The sequence below is a fragment of the Xiphophorus hellerii genome, chromosome 12, assembly GCF_003331165.1.
Source record: "Xiphophorus hellerii strain 12219 chromosome 12, Xiphophorus_hellerii-4.1, whole genome shotgun sequence".
Taxonomy (NCBI): Eukaryota; Metazoa; Chordata; class Actinopteri; order Cyprinodontiformes; family Poeciliidae; genus Xiphophorus; species Xiphophorus hellerii.
In genome coordinates, this window is record NC_045683.1 from 24493932 (window position 1) to 24509058 (window position 15127).

A 15127-nucleotide genomic window follows, 5' to 3' on the forward strand; every position below is an offset into this window, starting at 1 on the left:
GGCATCATTTGTCCCCTCGACAGATGTTTGCTTCACAGAGAACCGAATGTCGCCAAACGAGCCTTGTGACCAAGGCTCCTAGTAAAAGCAATCATGATCTTTTCCGTTGCGACTACTAAGTGAAATAGGCATTGCGAGAGGCCAGGAAAGTTAAAGCATTCCTCTATTAAAAGTTCAAGCATGCAGACTTTAACAGATGGGACACAACAATGCAGGCTCATTGAAAGCTCCAGGTTTGAAGGTTCAGGAAATGTGGACTCCTTTTGTGCTGAGAGAGCAATATGTCAGCTCAAGGTTTTCCATGTTGGTTGAGGAGTGGGAGCGGAACAGGCCACCCTTACTCAAGGTTTTCCACTGTGGTGAGTCTTCAGACTTGCACGGCGTCCAACGAGTCTGTCCTCTATGTTTACGGAGACAATGAAACGCTGTCCTTTTTTTTTTTTTCACCACCATTAAGTTGATTGAGAAAGCAGACGTTTTGTGTTTGTGTATCTGGTAATACCCCTTTTAGCAACTCATTCATGTTTTGTTAAGGAAAAGACACTGCTGACAAGAATGACAAGTGGCGTGCTCAAAGTCTTAACTTCGTCCTGTTTAAAGCCTCTGTGACATGTGGAAAATAGCCGTTCAGCCAGATTTAACAGCCACCGTGTGTCAGCTTCATGCAGGTTAAAGCGTCTTTGACATTGTCACACAAGAATGTAAACAATCCCGTTCATGGGTAATTTTGTACCTGAAACTGAACATTTTCTGCGTATAATTGTTCTCCGATTAACTCCATGTATACGTTAAAGACTGAAAAAAGAAAAATCTTTCACCTTTAGTTTGCTGTCGGAAAACGGTATTAACGCAGTTGGGTTCATTGCGATGTTAAGTCATTTTCCTGTCACTCTGACAAATTGAGGATTACAGAGCATTTTAGCTGTGAGTTGAAGAGACTGCTGGATGCATTAAGTTTACTAGCCTGTCATTTTTCATCAGTCACGCTAACTATACGGGATATTTGAGTATGTGTAGACGCTGGAGCAGAATGTTGGAGGCACAATGCTTTCTGAGGCCATGTTTAAATATTCAGTGTTAGAAATCGTACATGTAGGATTTGTATGCACATTTGTAATATGATTTGATCAGATTAAACCATGAAACTATACAAAAAAATCTGACGTGTTTGCCGTATTAAACCGTCCACAGAAGATGTAATAGGGTGTCGCTCTGTGTGGCTTCAAACAGCGAGCAATCAAATCATTTCAAACTGGGGCAAAGTTCTTGTTTGTTCTCAGTGTCGGTGCTGCTTGCCTTTTTTAGTCTTCCGTTTCCTTGATACTTTTAACTAGAGATGTTCTGAATCCAGCCATCACCGACACCAGGTGTACTTTGAGGTCCAAAGTGCTACAATCAATTTTGACTCATTTAGATTTTTGACGAAGCCGGTGCCTTAGTAGAGAACTGAGTTTTGAACCCAAAAGAAAATGATGAAATTTTGAGATTATCTCAATTTACACATCTAAGCATTGGTCCCTAACATTTTTTTCTTGGTTTTATTAAAATCATTAAGGCGTTTCAAAAGTACAAAGTGTTTGTTGTAGCATTCATGGAGCAAAAATGGAGGGAGTTCGTAGACATGACCCATTAAATGAATGAGGAAAACATTCAGATTTGTTTTTTCTTTCCTTTTAGCAGCACAAATCGGAACTAACCAATGTGAAATCAGCTTGTTCTAACTGATGGGCACATCTCTGCTGGATCAGCAAGATCATTTTAATCCGCTACAAACAAAAAGCCTCTACAACTTTCTGAGAATATGATGTTTTCTCCGGGTGAAGAAAAGCTCTCGTGTTCTGTCAGCAATGTCATCTAATTAATGCACTTCTTCTGACGCAGATGTGAAAGAACTTGCTCAGCTGGATTTGTTGACCTTCATTATTTAAAACAAACTTGACATGGCTTAGTGTTATGAATAAGTGCATGTGAATAAAAAACTTTCACTAGAGCATATTCAACCTACCAAGGAAAACAACTTTGTGCCCAAGCAGTTTTCACTTTACTGTTGAGGAATATTGTCACACATTTGGTTTTGTTGCTCGTCAAAGCAAACTGTGACAAGCAACAAAAACTTATTTAGGCTTGATGTCATGTTAATTTGTTTGGACAGTCAAGAGCAGAAGGCAGAAGGCAAAGCGATCATTTTCCACGTGATGACTCAAAGTATCCATCGCCCTGCCTCATAATTTATATCGTCAAACACATTCAGGAGGTTAGCTGCAGAATTTATTTAAGGAATCTTTTTATGAGCAAACTTACCTTATTAGACTTTCTACTGAATTAAATAAGGAATTGCAGTTGCAGTTTTCCCAAAAAAAAATTAAATTAACACAAGATCTGTACATATTTTATTGCAACTCAATTATGAAAGAACTTTTACATACATTATATTACAATTATCCTATGTACAAACACATTGTGTTGGATTCATTTGCATCAACAGAACAACACATTTATACAGTAAATATGGTGCTCAGATTTCACAAGCAACTTACGATACTTGCTTAAGCAATTCACCAAAAGATGAATATTTACCAAAAGATGAAAGATTCACCTTATGAAATCTTAGCAATAACTAGATTTTTTTTCCCCACCTGTTTTTTAATTGAAAAGAAACAACAACTGGTAAAATGTTCATGTGTTTGTATTTCAATTTGTGGCTTTCTTTAAGCAGAAAAAAAAAAAAATCAATGTTTGCAAATATTTTGTAGCGTGCACTGTAAAGTATGTGCCACAACATAAGAGTCTTTGTTGCAAATTAATTGTTTTAGTGTTACTGGAAACTACACAGTTTGAAATAAAATACATAATTAGCATGAAATTAAAGAACAATCACTGGATACATTTCCTGTGTCGACCTCCTTCGCTGGTTAAGATAGATATTAATGCAGGGTTTAGAATACAAAGCTACTCAGACCGAATAAAAGCACAATTACTGACACCCCCTGTATGCCAAAGTGGAGTTAAAATCACTCTTGAGCAATACGCACTCTTTAAATATCCCGTAGCGAAAAGAGACACAGAAAGAGAAAAACAAAACAGAGAAAAAATAAACAGCTAAAAAAAATATTATTAAAATATTATTAATTTGGTGGGGAGACCAGCATCACCCTGATATTTCAATATTGCACTTTCAGGATCATGTTTTTTTTTTTTTTTTTGTGGTCTGACTTGGTCTGGTGGAAATGATGCCGAGGAGTTCTGTGTGATGGAAAACACCGTTCCAGGTGTGTCCCTAATGGAAGGTATTCGGGTTCGGACGGATCATCATGACTACTTTCTTTAGTGAGTAGGCTCCTCCCCTGAACTCTGCCCAGTAGACTCCATCTTGGTAGCGGCTGCGGTAGTGTCCTCCTCTGTACCAAACACCGTTCAGATTTGAATGTGCGCAAGAGTTGTACCACCACCCTCCCTTCTGATAGTGAGCACAATTTCCTGAAAAGGTTAGAAAATAGCAAAAAAAACCCAACAAAAAAACAATTAGAATAATTTCCTTCCGATAGTGACAAATGATCCTCTGCAATCTTTTAAAAAGCCAAACTTTTTACCTGTGTACACGTCGTGGTCTCTGTCCAGCGTTGTGAACTGTTTGCCGTTGTGCCAGGTGAGGGAGTCCCCGGCGTTTCCGTGATACCGGCCCACTCTGAGCCTGTAGAAGTCAGCTTCCGGCTCCACTCTGAAGCTGGCGTACTCTGCAAACACTTTCCTCCCAGACCAGTCCTCCAGCGTGATGAGCAGCTTGTAGGTTCCCTGGTTCGTCAGCCAGTAGATGTTTTCCAGACCGAGCCAGTACTCGCCGTCTATGTTGCCAAATCCTTGCTGTGGAGCAAGGCGATAAGAAAAACATAATCAGAACGATTGGGAAACACTCACTGCATCGTTTGGGTTGAGCTATGCACTGCTTGTTTGGATGTCTGCGGGGATGCCCACAGGATCACCACGTACTCCGTGTTGCTGAAACGTGCTATATAAATAAACTTGACTGATTGATTCACAGGCTTTTCGGGGCGACCTTGGTTTTCGGCTCTATTGTTTGTCGTCAGGGAACATGATTATAAACGGAGCCTTCGGGTCAGGTTTATAGCTGGTATCAGCTAGCCATGTTCCCACTGTTTGATTTTTGTTGTTGTTATTGCAGCTCAGCAGGACTCACTACGGTCAGTGAGAAACTCAACAATCTGAACAGTTTCTAACTTCTTTGATCTGGCTGCCTTCACACTGTAAGTTGGCTTGGAGTGCCTTGAACCAGGGAGGGATTCCTCTTTATGAAGAAATGTACCACAGTCAGGATAACATTTAAGAGTCTTTTCAAAAGTTATGGAAATACGCTTGTTGCTGCCTTGAACAAAGACATAATTTTGAATTCACTCTTGTAAATTGTTAGTCTTGGAATAAAAAGAAGTCCTAAAGGAAAGTGAATGCAAGGAAATTAGAGTCACTTGCTCCCAAGGATCTAATGACAATAGATGCTTTTAAAGCTTAACAATAATCAATTCATTAGTTGAACTTTTCACCATCTGAGTGGTGCGGAAACACCTTTCATAAGCCTCCGTTCTCCCTTCCAACTATGAGCGCCTTGACTTGGTGTGAAGTTGTCGCACCTTGTACGTCTCCCAGTTCCTGAAAAAGTTGACGGAGCCGTCCAGCCTTCTCTGGATGACCGTCCAGCCGCCCGGGTCCTGTCTCTGATCACACCACACCTGCATGAGGCGGTTGGCGTTTTCTGGCTTCACCAGGTACATGCCGCTGGAAGTGTGGCCGTCTTCGAGCGCCTGCAGGCAATCTCTGAATGGACCTTATCGGGTAGAGTTGAAGAAAACATCAGCACCGTGTCAAACTCCATCACTTGCAGCAGTATAGTATGTCGACATATTAGAAAAGGAAGAAAGTTACAGTGACACAAGGAGGCATTGCTGTTTTTTTGGTTTTTTTGCAACAAAAAGTTCTTGTTAGAAGAGGTAAAATTGACTTTGGCTGCTTTTCTCGTGAGGGAAATGACTGCTGGGCTGCACAGCCAAAAGAAACACTGGCAAAAGGGCAAAGGGAATCCTGACTACTGAATGAATGATGAAACAATAGCAGCAAGTTTCCATCGTGTATTTCATAGAGATTAACAGTCAAATATTATTTGACTTATTTTCACCTATAGTGGTTTTTTTTATTATTGTTATCTTCAGTGTAATTGCACATTTTTGTGGTGTAAAATTACCCACTGGGAATGACATCAGATTGACAAATTTCTATTTCATGCTCTGTTTATTTGCCAAAAGGCTTACTAAGGTTGAAGACAATAGGTTATGGGAACTATTATATGTTTAGTTGGAATGATGAGGATTTATTGCTTTACTGTGTGTGTGCCAGTGTAATTTTTATTCACATCTAATGGGAGATGTAGAAAACCCCCTGACGCCGACTGGCTCCCTGGCAACAATTTGTTTTGAAAGTGTTTACGTTTTCCTGATATAACACTGGAGTGCGATGCCAACTGGCACAGAATACCGAGAGTTTAAATACAGTTAGAGGAATTAGAAATGGACTTACTGGGGTCACACAAAGAGGGAAAAGGGGCTGGGAAGGTTGCAGCAAAGCGTTTGGCAAGAATGAAACGAGATGGAGTTTAAAAGTGGAGGGCTGGGGGGGAACCCTCTTATTGCCTATGATTGCCTTAAAGATTGTTTTTGGTCTATAAAGTGAGGCTGGATGATAATCTTCTTCTTGGCCTGTGCTCAGCCACCCATCTATTCTCAGGAATGTCTCTGTTGAGCAGATACAAGCCAGAGAGTTGCCCTGTCCTGGCCTGCTCTGTTCTGCCTGATAAAGTCTGCTCCTTCGGTGGAACATATGACTGATTCTTGCCTGGTGGAACAAATGACATCACTTACTCCCTGTATCTCTGTACCTACCTCACCCCCTCTGGTTTTCTCGTCTTTCTGCTTTGTTCCCGTTTCTGTCTGTCTGTCTCTTCTGCACTGTTTTGTGTATTCCTGCTCGGTATGCAGCTGTCTGTCTGTGTAAAGGGTTTGCGAAGGTTTTTCTTGTCTTAGCCTCATGGATCTGGGCAAGAAATGACTCGTCTACTTTCAAACAGTCAATTCAAAGGTTGCCAGTCTCATGGTAAGCATTAGAGTAAACTGTCAAAGGTTAAAATCACCCACTAGTCATTAGGGAAATTGTGTGTGCAATTTTTCCCCATTTTTCCAACAAAGTGTAGATTTATAACGCAAAGAGAAAGTAATAGGCCATGCAAAACACCCTTCACATCAGTTTTAAAATCTACTAACATGTGTTTTTAAAAACCATTTGACCTTGGGCCAGTGATTCATGTTGGTACACATGTGTACCCTGCTAGTATACTTTGTTTTTTTGTGGATTTAATGATGGCCATTAATAGATATGCATCTGAAAAAGACGACTGACAATAGCTTTTCTGTTCTGACAACCAGTCCTTTGCACTGGGGAATGCATGAGATCTTTCTAAATCACTCTTTCTGGAAGAACGGGAAAGAACTGTTGTCTCATGAATAGTGATTAGGCAACTCAGACACAAGAGGTTCTTGTTTTCATCCAGTGCTCAGGATAGAAACTGTAAGAGAGCTTCTGAAATAAATGGTCGCAATAGGAGTTTAAGCTACTCACCAGATGGTTTGTCAGTGGTAGATGGGCTGTGTGTACCAACGGGCATTGTAGGAAGGGGCGGAAGAGACTTTTGGTCGCTCTGGATCTCATTGCTGATTGGATTGTTTATGCGTGGAAGGAGAGGTGGCTGGTAAGGTGGCTGGTAAGGCTTGTTGAGAGGTGGAGATGGTGGTGGAGGAGGTTGAGGTCGTGGCTGCGAGGCAGGAATGTAACGGGGAGGGTGTCGGCTCTGGCACTGCTCCTCCAGCATGGCAATTATAGCTGACTGGTTTGTGGCAAGGGAAGCCAAGTGCTGGTACTTGTGCTCGAGATCTTTGTATCGACTGGTGAGCTGCTGCATCTCTGAGGTTTGGTTCAGGATCCGGTTCTCCATTTGGGCTAATTCCAGAGCATTGTCTCTCTTCCTGATGATCTCATGGAGGAGCTGCATGTACAGCTGAGTCACTCTGGAGTTCATATTTCTACTTTCCTTTCTTAGAAGCTTGACCTCGTTGACGATACCTCCGTCCACCTCCACCAGCTGCTGTAGGGTTTCGATCTGCCTTTTCTGTTTCTGGAGCTCCACGTTCAGCAGCTCTAACTCTTGCTTGTGGACCCGATTCTCCAACATGGCCTCGGGTTCCTTGGAGTTCACGCAGATGGCTCCGGTCACCTTTTGCTGAGGCACGATAAAAGTATAGGAACACTTGTCCTGTGGCTGTTCAGCTGGAGCACGTTTGCTCCTCCCGGCATACAAAAACTCTCCTTCCAAATCATCCTCACTGCTCCCAAATTCCTGGGTCTTATGCTTGTCTTGGCTATTGTCCGACAGACTTGCCTGTGTATGCTGGACGCCCCAACTTAGTCCGTAAACCAGAATGACCCCCAGCAGGACCATTGAAGGGGGCTCCATGTGTTATTGTCCAACTCACCAAAACCTGTAGACAATTAATAAGAACACAGATCAAATTGTGATTTCAAATATTTGTCTGAAATTGTCCTTGTTGAGCCACTATATGAGGCATTCACAACTTTCGCTCATGCTGCGAAACTGTCAGGATTTTGAAAATTTATCACTTTGACATTAGCCATTGGATGGTTGTCAGTATCGAGGTTTTAAAAAGTTATGCTTCAAAAGCACAACACTTTTCCATCGTACCATTTCTGTGGTTTAAATGTCTTTTCAATGACATAATAGATGCAGTGTCAGAGTGTATGGAACTTTCTGTGGCTATAGAGTGAGGCAGTGTTCTAGGTCGTAGCTCTATAGGCCCCTGCTACTCAGTCTGCTACACTTTTCCTTTGCTCCTTAATGTACAACTTTGGCTTTTGGAAAAGTTTTCAGGTCATGAAACTCACAAACAGACTTGAAACTAACAGAGCAGCTTCAATCCCAGGCTAGCTACCGGAGGAGACAGCCTGACTAATCAACTGGCTTGTAATACTAGGAAGAGCAGAATGGTGAGAGGGCAAAATTATTCATCTTTTTTAAGACTACAAATAAATTTAGCAGGTGACATATTCTTGTCAAAAACTAGACTAATTCAGAATCAAAATCAAAATAAACTATTGTTATATGTGATGCCCACGGGTGTGTGCTCAGAACAGGAAAAAAGGAGCATGCATTTCTTTGACGATGGGTGTAGTAATGGTGTTTCACCAGTAGGTGGCGCATGGAGACTCTGAGCTGCCTGTTGCTCTGCCGTTTTCTCATAAGCTGAGAGAAATTGGAGTAACACAGACTGCGTCTCCCGTGTGCTCATTTCCATTTCCATTTTTCAGGTGAGAATAACCTTCAAGTTCGTTTTAATAAAGTACTTTTTTTATTATTTGGTACCGTTCGAGAAATGTTTAAGGAAATGCGTCAAAGTGTAAAGATATCGAAAGAGTTTTGTTGTATTTCGGGAGGGAGTAGCTAACATGCCGTGATGCTAGTTGGTTAGCACACTGTAGCTGCAGATAATAGCGGGATATGTAGATCAGGCTCCAGGGTTTATTTGTGTTTTAAACAATGGTGAAAGGTTAAATTGTGATGTAATGCATTCACTTAATTAAAGTAGTTTGAATTCTAATATAGTTATGCCAGTTTACAATAACTTTAGATACATGCTCATTAAATATGTCACTGTGTGTGATTAAATATGCATATTAAGTGCAGTGAATTGAAGGTACATGTTACCTGAGGGAATTGGGACAAAATATGAGGTTATTTGATTATTTCTGGTTTAAGGAAAGCGAATGTTGATGTTTATGTCAATGATGGGATTGGTCTAATATGTACAGTAAATTACTGAACTATAAATTGGGCTGTATTGACAGTTAAATGAGCTGGTTTGTTCAATAAATAAGCTGAGAGAAATTGGAGTAACACAGACTGCGTCTCCCATGTGCTCATTTCCATACATTTTTCAGCTTCATCTGCTGCTGACGGGTCCGGAACCCTGGTACCCGTTACATATAACATTAGCAGAAATAATCAATACGTTATGTTGTTGCAGTAGGAATGATTCTTGGTTTTCTGTTTTCCATCAAAAAGGGCTAAGGTTAGTTACATCATGTCGATACGTTTTACATTTTAGTTTGAATACTGTCATATCATGAAGCAATGGTACTTTTTCTTGTACGACCAGACCTGTTTGACATTAGACGAGTGAGTGCATTCACTCCTCTGCTCATTGAAAGCAGATGTTGCTTGCTTTCTGTCGGGGTACACTGACTTGTAAATTGTGACGAACATCCAAACACATAAGCACTGTGCATTAACATCTAAACACCAACAGGTTTCAGCACTAAAAAGATTTGGTGCAACCAAAAAAGCAAATAATCTGAGGGGAAATTGTTCACATGTGCCGCCGGGCGCAACAGTGGCTGCTTTGACTTTCCATGTCATAATAATCACGCGGGACGTAGATGATGTACAATGCAGAAATTTCATGGTGTCTGCTCTGTCCTCTGTGGTACACAAGGAAAACGTAATTCATTGAAAATATTTACCTTCCAGCCTGACATGTTTGAATATGATCTCTGCAATCAAAAGCAACACCTGCTGTCTGAAAACCAAGGACAATATTTATTCTACCTAACAATGTGCCCGCTCTCTTTTAATCAGATAGATTGTTGTGAGGCGAGTGCTTCGCTTTGTTCTGGCTCTGGTTCTCTTTAGGTAACTACCACAGTCTGTCTTTTACACACAAACACTCTTGTTTTGTTCGCGGGGCCCAGAGATGGAAAAGCTGAGCCACTGCGGATGATGCAACTCAAGTGGCTATTTTAAATTCTGATTGGGTTGCATCAGTCAGGTCTGTAGCCTCTTTCATGACATGCTAGCACGGAAAGACGATTCCAATTATGTAACATCATCTTGAAAGGATTGTTGTATAACGTAGTTCCTGTTGGACAAAATCACTGCTTCAATTTTTGGTATTGTTCTTTTAATGTTAGTCTTTTTTTTTTTTAAACATGTTTTCCTTGTTAGCAGACCTTTCTGACACAACCCACAACTTTCGTTCAGGATTACAGAGGAGTGAAAAAAAAAATTACATTGCTCATTTGTTTGGCCTCAAACAAATGAGCGATTATTCTTTTTATTAAAACCAGTAATTGCAGGTTTTGAATATGATGTAGTCTTGACAGACACGAAAAAAAAGGCCGCAGACCACTGTAGCTGCTGTGTAAGCATAATGAGTCACTGAACTTATGAGGGGAAACTGAGCGAAAGCTGCTGCTAGTCAGAATATGGTGCTTTTCTGAGCCTTCCACCTCCGGAGTGTAATTGTTTAATCATAAAGTCTTATAAATTGTCCGATAGTCACTGCAGAAGGATTCTCGCACCTTCTACAAAGATTATCCTTCTCAGAGATTTGAGCACAGAATAGGGCAGCAAAGTCAAAAATGTTTTAGCTTTGTTATGTAATGTGCGGGCATGAAGCCAGCACATTAGAGTGGAGACATAGAGAGGAGAAATGCAGCACTTCTCAAGAACAAGATCCTCGGCAAAATCAACGCTTCATGTTTGATTTATTTAAGTGTGTAAAACATCCTTTACTTTGTTTCATTCAAATCTGCTACAGTAAAACAATGTAGTAATTGAAACCAGTGGCAATAATTTAAAATGGAATACTCAAAGACAGTATATCCTATTCAATCAGAACAAAATGCTTGAATAAACAGATCTCACTCGAGTTGGTGGATTATTCCAGATTCTCTGCTCACTTTGGTTTTAACCTGGGCCTCAAACTCTGTTCCCTGAACATAAAATGCTAATTTTAAAACTGATTTTAAAATAGATCAGAAGCCAGTTCAAGCAGTCTAACACCAAAATAACATTATGTTGTCTAACACTGATTATAAGACAAGTAGTTCAATTTCAAAGAACTTGTACTTGAAGTACAGAGTGAGTCAACCCAAAATGCAGAGAATTGCATCCCTGTGGGATGAAACAAAGTGGGGTATCATGCTCTCACAGTCTGGTTGCGGTGGGTAAGGCCATCTTAGCAGCGAAGGAAATTTTATTATTAAGTTCAAAGTATGTTTTAAAAAGTAAACCAAAGTGTGTGGCTGTTGAAAGGCTAAACAACTAGAGGGACCGTGGGAGCGCTATGCCAATCCAAATCCATTGAATTCTCAAATACAGAAACTTGCATTGCTTTTGTTGAAGTTTTATATGCCTCTAGGGAAGTTTGTAGTGATTGAAATGATGCAGAACTACCAACTTCCATATGGGGATATGTCTTTAATACATTAGAAAATTAATGTAAGAATATATCACGTTTTCTGATTATTGATTCCAGCAGTAGAAAATGTAATCTAAACAGGATGGGGCCAAAAATTGAGCCATGAGGCACTGTCTAATGAAGAACATAAATTGGAAAAGCTACTGTTTCAGACACAGGGCTGACTCCATTTAAGTGCAGTGTTCCTAATTCCCTTACACATGATGAAGTAAATGCATGTTGTAATCCAGTTAATGAAAACCTCCTGGGTTTGTAATGTAGAATCTTCTTATTATTTTCTTTAAATCATTGTTAAGCTTTTTTTAGAAGATCTTAGCATGGGACGAATTACTGCTTGTCATTTGTCAGTACATAGACTATTAGAGTCTATGTACTCTAAGAGTCTATAGACTCAGACTCTGCAAATGTGATGTAACGTTCATGAATAAATAAAATTCATGAATTTTATTTAACAACATTTTAAAAAGGTCACATCTTCTTCGAATTTCGCATTAGGCAATCTTTTTGGCACCACAGTATTAAATATGTCAGAATTCCCTAACTGCTGACAAAGCCGGCACTCGGTGACATCACTCTTGCAAGTGCTGATTGGCAAACGATGGTAGCCACAGTTATAGCTGTAGTTCTCCCTCAAATCACGTGTCGTAGAGGATTTTCTAACAAAAACAGTAACAATAGCTTACAAATCACCCTACACCAGGATAACAGAGCTTGTTCCTTGTAATGTGTTGATGAGTGTGTTTGGCCAGTGGGTCTTGTGGTTTCTCCCCTGGAACATGAGCCAGACTCTGTGTACAGCCGTGTAATTTTCCCTGCTGAGGAGGAGTCCCGATTTAGACATTGTTAATGTGGAATCTCCTGCTCTGGGCTTCACCACACTTCAAAGATGATGAGGAGGGGAAATGTTTGCAGCTTGCAATGAAACACATGTCTGTAGGTACATGTGGCATGAGCATAACTGCAAGGGTGTTTTTGAAAAAAAAAAAAAAAAAAAAGAATCACAACACTTGTTGGGTGCCCGACTCCCAGGAAAGAGGAGAGTCCCATCTGTCCTGACAGAGGCAACCTGTTATTAACCTGTCCGCAGCCTCCCAGAGGGAACAACAGAAAGCCTTTGCCTCCTTGTTTGCTGTTAACAACCTGCTTTTTATTGTCCTAGAATCGGTTTGCCAAAACATGTTGCATTTGACCAGCCAGTAACTGCAGTAATTAACTGTTGCTAAAGCGTCAGACATGGCTTGATCTGCTCACGGCATAGAGACGAGGGAATGACGCACGGTGAATAGCAACTAGCAGACCGACCTTGGCAGTGTCTTGCTACAGACCAAAATGTTTTGGTTAAACTGTCCTCAGGTGAAAAGTCTGTGTTTACACCACTCCTCGTGCTGGACTTTAGAGGGGGCTGGCGCAGGGGTGGGTCACTGCTTCTCTGAATGGTCATGCTCAGCACATATTAATTAGAAGGTGGGCAGCTATGCTCACCCTGGCTCGTATCTCTCACCTCAGCCCCTCTCATTTCAGCCCGCACATGGCATTCCTCACATTCTTCAGCACCTCATTAGAGTGAGCTGCCACGCTCATATGGAGAGCTAGTGGCGATGGCAGACAGACCCTGAGCACGGAGAACTACCGCCGCCCCAATCCGTGCCATGCCTAGAACATAAATCCACTGACCCAGTTCGTTTTCGATGTCCTACTTTCTATGTGAATGCTTCATAATGGCATCATCATCCACGAGGGGAGATCACAACACGACCACACAGCGCCTCATTTGTCAGTAGCTGAAAGGATCAGGACACTGTACTTTTTGGGATGGGGGCGTTGTGCAGCGTGTGGGGAACAGTGCCAGCTCTGCAGAGAACGGTCTCCCGCATGATACCCAAACTTTTCTGTATCATGGTCAACCTTAATTTGCCTTTCGTAATCCACGCTATTACCTTGCTTTGTCTGTAATCACTCTTTCTTTAAGCATGTAAGCCATGAAATGGGAGAGGTGATTAAACTAGACCACCTGCTCAAATTGTTCCCGAAAAGACAGCTCGGCCTCGGTTTCTGTCTTCCCTCCGAACGCAATCATCTGTGCTTTAGGTCTAATCACAGAGAGGGAGGCAGAGGGTCTTTGGGAACAGTTTCGATAAGTTCCACCATTGTACCTCAAAGCCCCTTTATCCAAACACTCCTCTGGCAACAGGAACAAAGAGGGGATTCAGCTGCCTGCTTCTCTATCCCCTTGGCTCAAGGGGAACATCCTGAAGCGGTATGCTTTCCATAAGACGTTATCTTTTTCCGCTTCTCATTAGAATAAACAGCAAAATGTCACTCAAGGTTTCCCAGAAAATTAGACACTACAAAATGCCATTGCACTTAATGTTATTTTTTTAAAAGCTTATTTGCAAATAAAAATAATAATAATACACTCATGCAGAAAGCCCATGTAAGTCAAACCTGTTCTCAGTTAGTCACGTTTCTTTTTTTTTTCCACCAGCATCCTTTATGTTCCTCAGTATTTACTGGCACCAAGCGGTGAGTCAGATAACAGATGCTACGCTACCTCTGGTGAATCTGTGGTGACTCAGATTGACTGTGTGAGCCAAAGTGTGAGTTCTTTGCAAAATGGGATCAGTCAGGGCACATGGTTTTAACAAGGCATCAGCTGTGGGGAGATGATCACTTTCTCTGTCAGATCACGACTGCCGTCAGTTTTCTTTCAACTTTCTCTGTAAAATTAACCAACAGAATAAGATGCATGCACAAACTTACTAAGATTAATAAATGCTTACAAGACAACTGCACAGTGTTGAGGAGGTTCTCAGTGGCTTTGCCCTTCTGCCAGAGCTCTTCGGAGATTGCCTTGGTAGGAATTCATCCCAAGTCAGAAAGTTTCACTTATGTATCTTCTCTCTCCTCGTCCAGTCTCTCTGAAATGATCACCTCAGTCCATTCCAACAGTGGAGAACTTTGTCATTAAAAGGCTGCCACTTGCTCAGCAGTTGCCCAACCTCCCAGACACTCTTTGGCAAACATTGAGTAAACAGTTCAGAGATCCTCTTGAAAAGTGTGCACTCTGAGAAAAAGACAATGGGTACCTTTAGATGGATGTTGGAGCTTACTTTCCTGCCAAATGGTGAGAGTCCGGGGCAGGATGTGTACTGCCCGTGGCTGGTTGGGAGAAGACTGTCACTTTTCCGAAGGCTGAATCCATCACTTCTGCCTCACAGCTCTAAGAGGCTGTCTCTCTCCACCGCACCTCTCTCACCCTTCCCCTCCTTGGTGTGCTTAAATGATGAAAAATGCTCAAGCAGTTTTTTTTTTTTTTCACCGGGGCAAAGCCCCCCTCCTCCTCCCTTCTTCTCCCTTAAAATGAACACATTCTTGTTTAAAGCAACAGCCGGCTTTCTCCACCCCTCCTCCCCAACGGTACAAAGGAGATCCACAAGCATGCACAACGCAAGTTATTCAGACACACTGCTCACATTTCAAGCCCCCTGCCCCCTTGCCACCGGCTCATCACCACCACTATTTCTGCCAAGGCTTGCATTGGTTGCTCTGGTTAAGGACATATGTGGCATTGCATTAATCTGATCCCCATTGGGCACAAATGCCCACCTGTCCTGTGAGCGCGGCAGAAGAGGACGAACAGGCTGGAAGCAGATCCAGGTGTTTAGCTCTGGTCTGGTTCTGTGACTGCTTTTCAGAGCCTGGAGGTGAGATGTGTGAAACGGGCTGCGTGTCTCGAT

The 15127-nt window shown here is 41.7% G+C and overlaps 1 protein-coding gene across 3 annotated transcripts; it reads right to left on the reverse strand.

The window, feature by feature from the left end:
* Window positions 1-2373: 2373 nt before the first annotated feature.
* angptl2b (angiopoietin-like 2b) lies at window positions 2374-14653 on the reverse strand. 3 transcript variants are annotated; one of them, XM_032579126.1, is made up of 5 exons: window positions 14477-14653; window positions 6679-7595; window positions 4644-4837; window positions 3591-3861; window positions 2374-3477 (listed from the first exon to the last, which is right to left on the reverse strand). In XM_032579126.1, the coding sequence occupies exons 2-5, from the start codon at window positions 7568-7570 to the stop codon at window positions 3278-3280; spliced, it is 1557 nt and encodes a 518-aa protein (XP_032435017.1). In that variant the 5' UTR covers window positions 7571-7595; window positions 14477-14653; the 3' UTR covers window positions 2374-3277. The 3 variants fall into 3 exon arrangements, with proteins under 3 accessions (XP_032435017.1, XP_032435016.1, XP_032435015.1); XM_032579125.1 differs by having other exon boundaries at window positions 14151-14653; XM_032579124.1 differs by having other exon boundaries at window positions 14171-14652.
* Window positions 14654-15127: the final 474 nt, after the last annotated feature.

What these genes read in the sequence shown, in the direction of transcription:
- angptl2b (XM_032579126.1), bottom strand. Translation starts at nt 7,570, where the DNA reads ATGGAGCCCCCTTCAATGGTCCTGCTGGGGGTCATTCTGGTTTACGGA. An exon ending in TACCACTGACAAACCATCTG is followed by an intron (nt 4,838 to 6,678) that starts GTGAGTAGCTTA and finishes CTACCCGATAAG; the next exon opens with GTCCATTCAGAGATTGCCTG. An exon ending in GGAACTGGGAGACGTACAAG is followed by an intron (nt 3,862 to 4,643) that starts GTGCGACAACTT and finishes CTTGCTCCACAG; the next exon opens with CAAGGATTTGGCAACATAGA.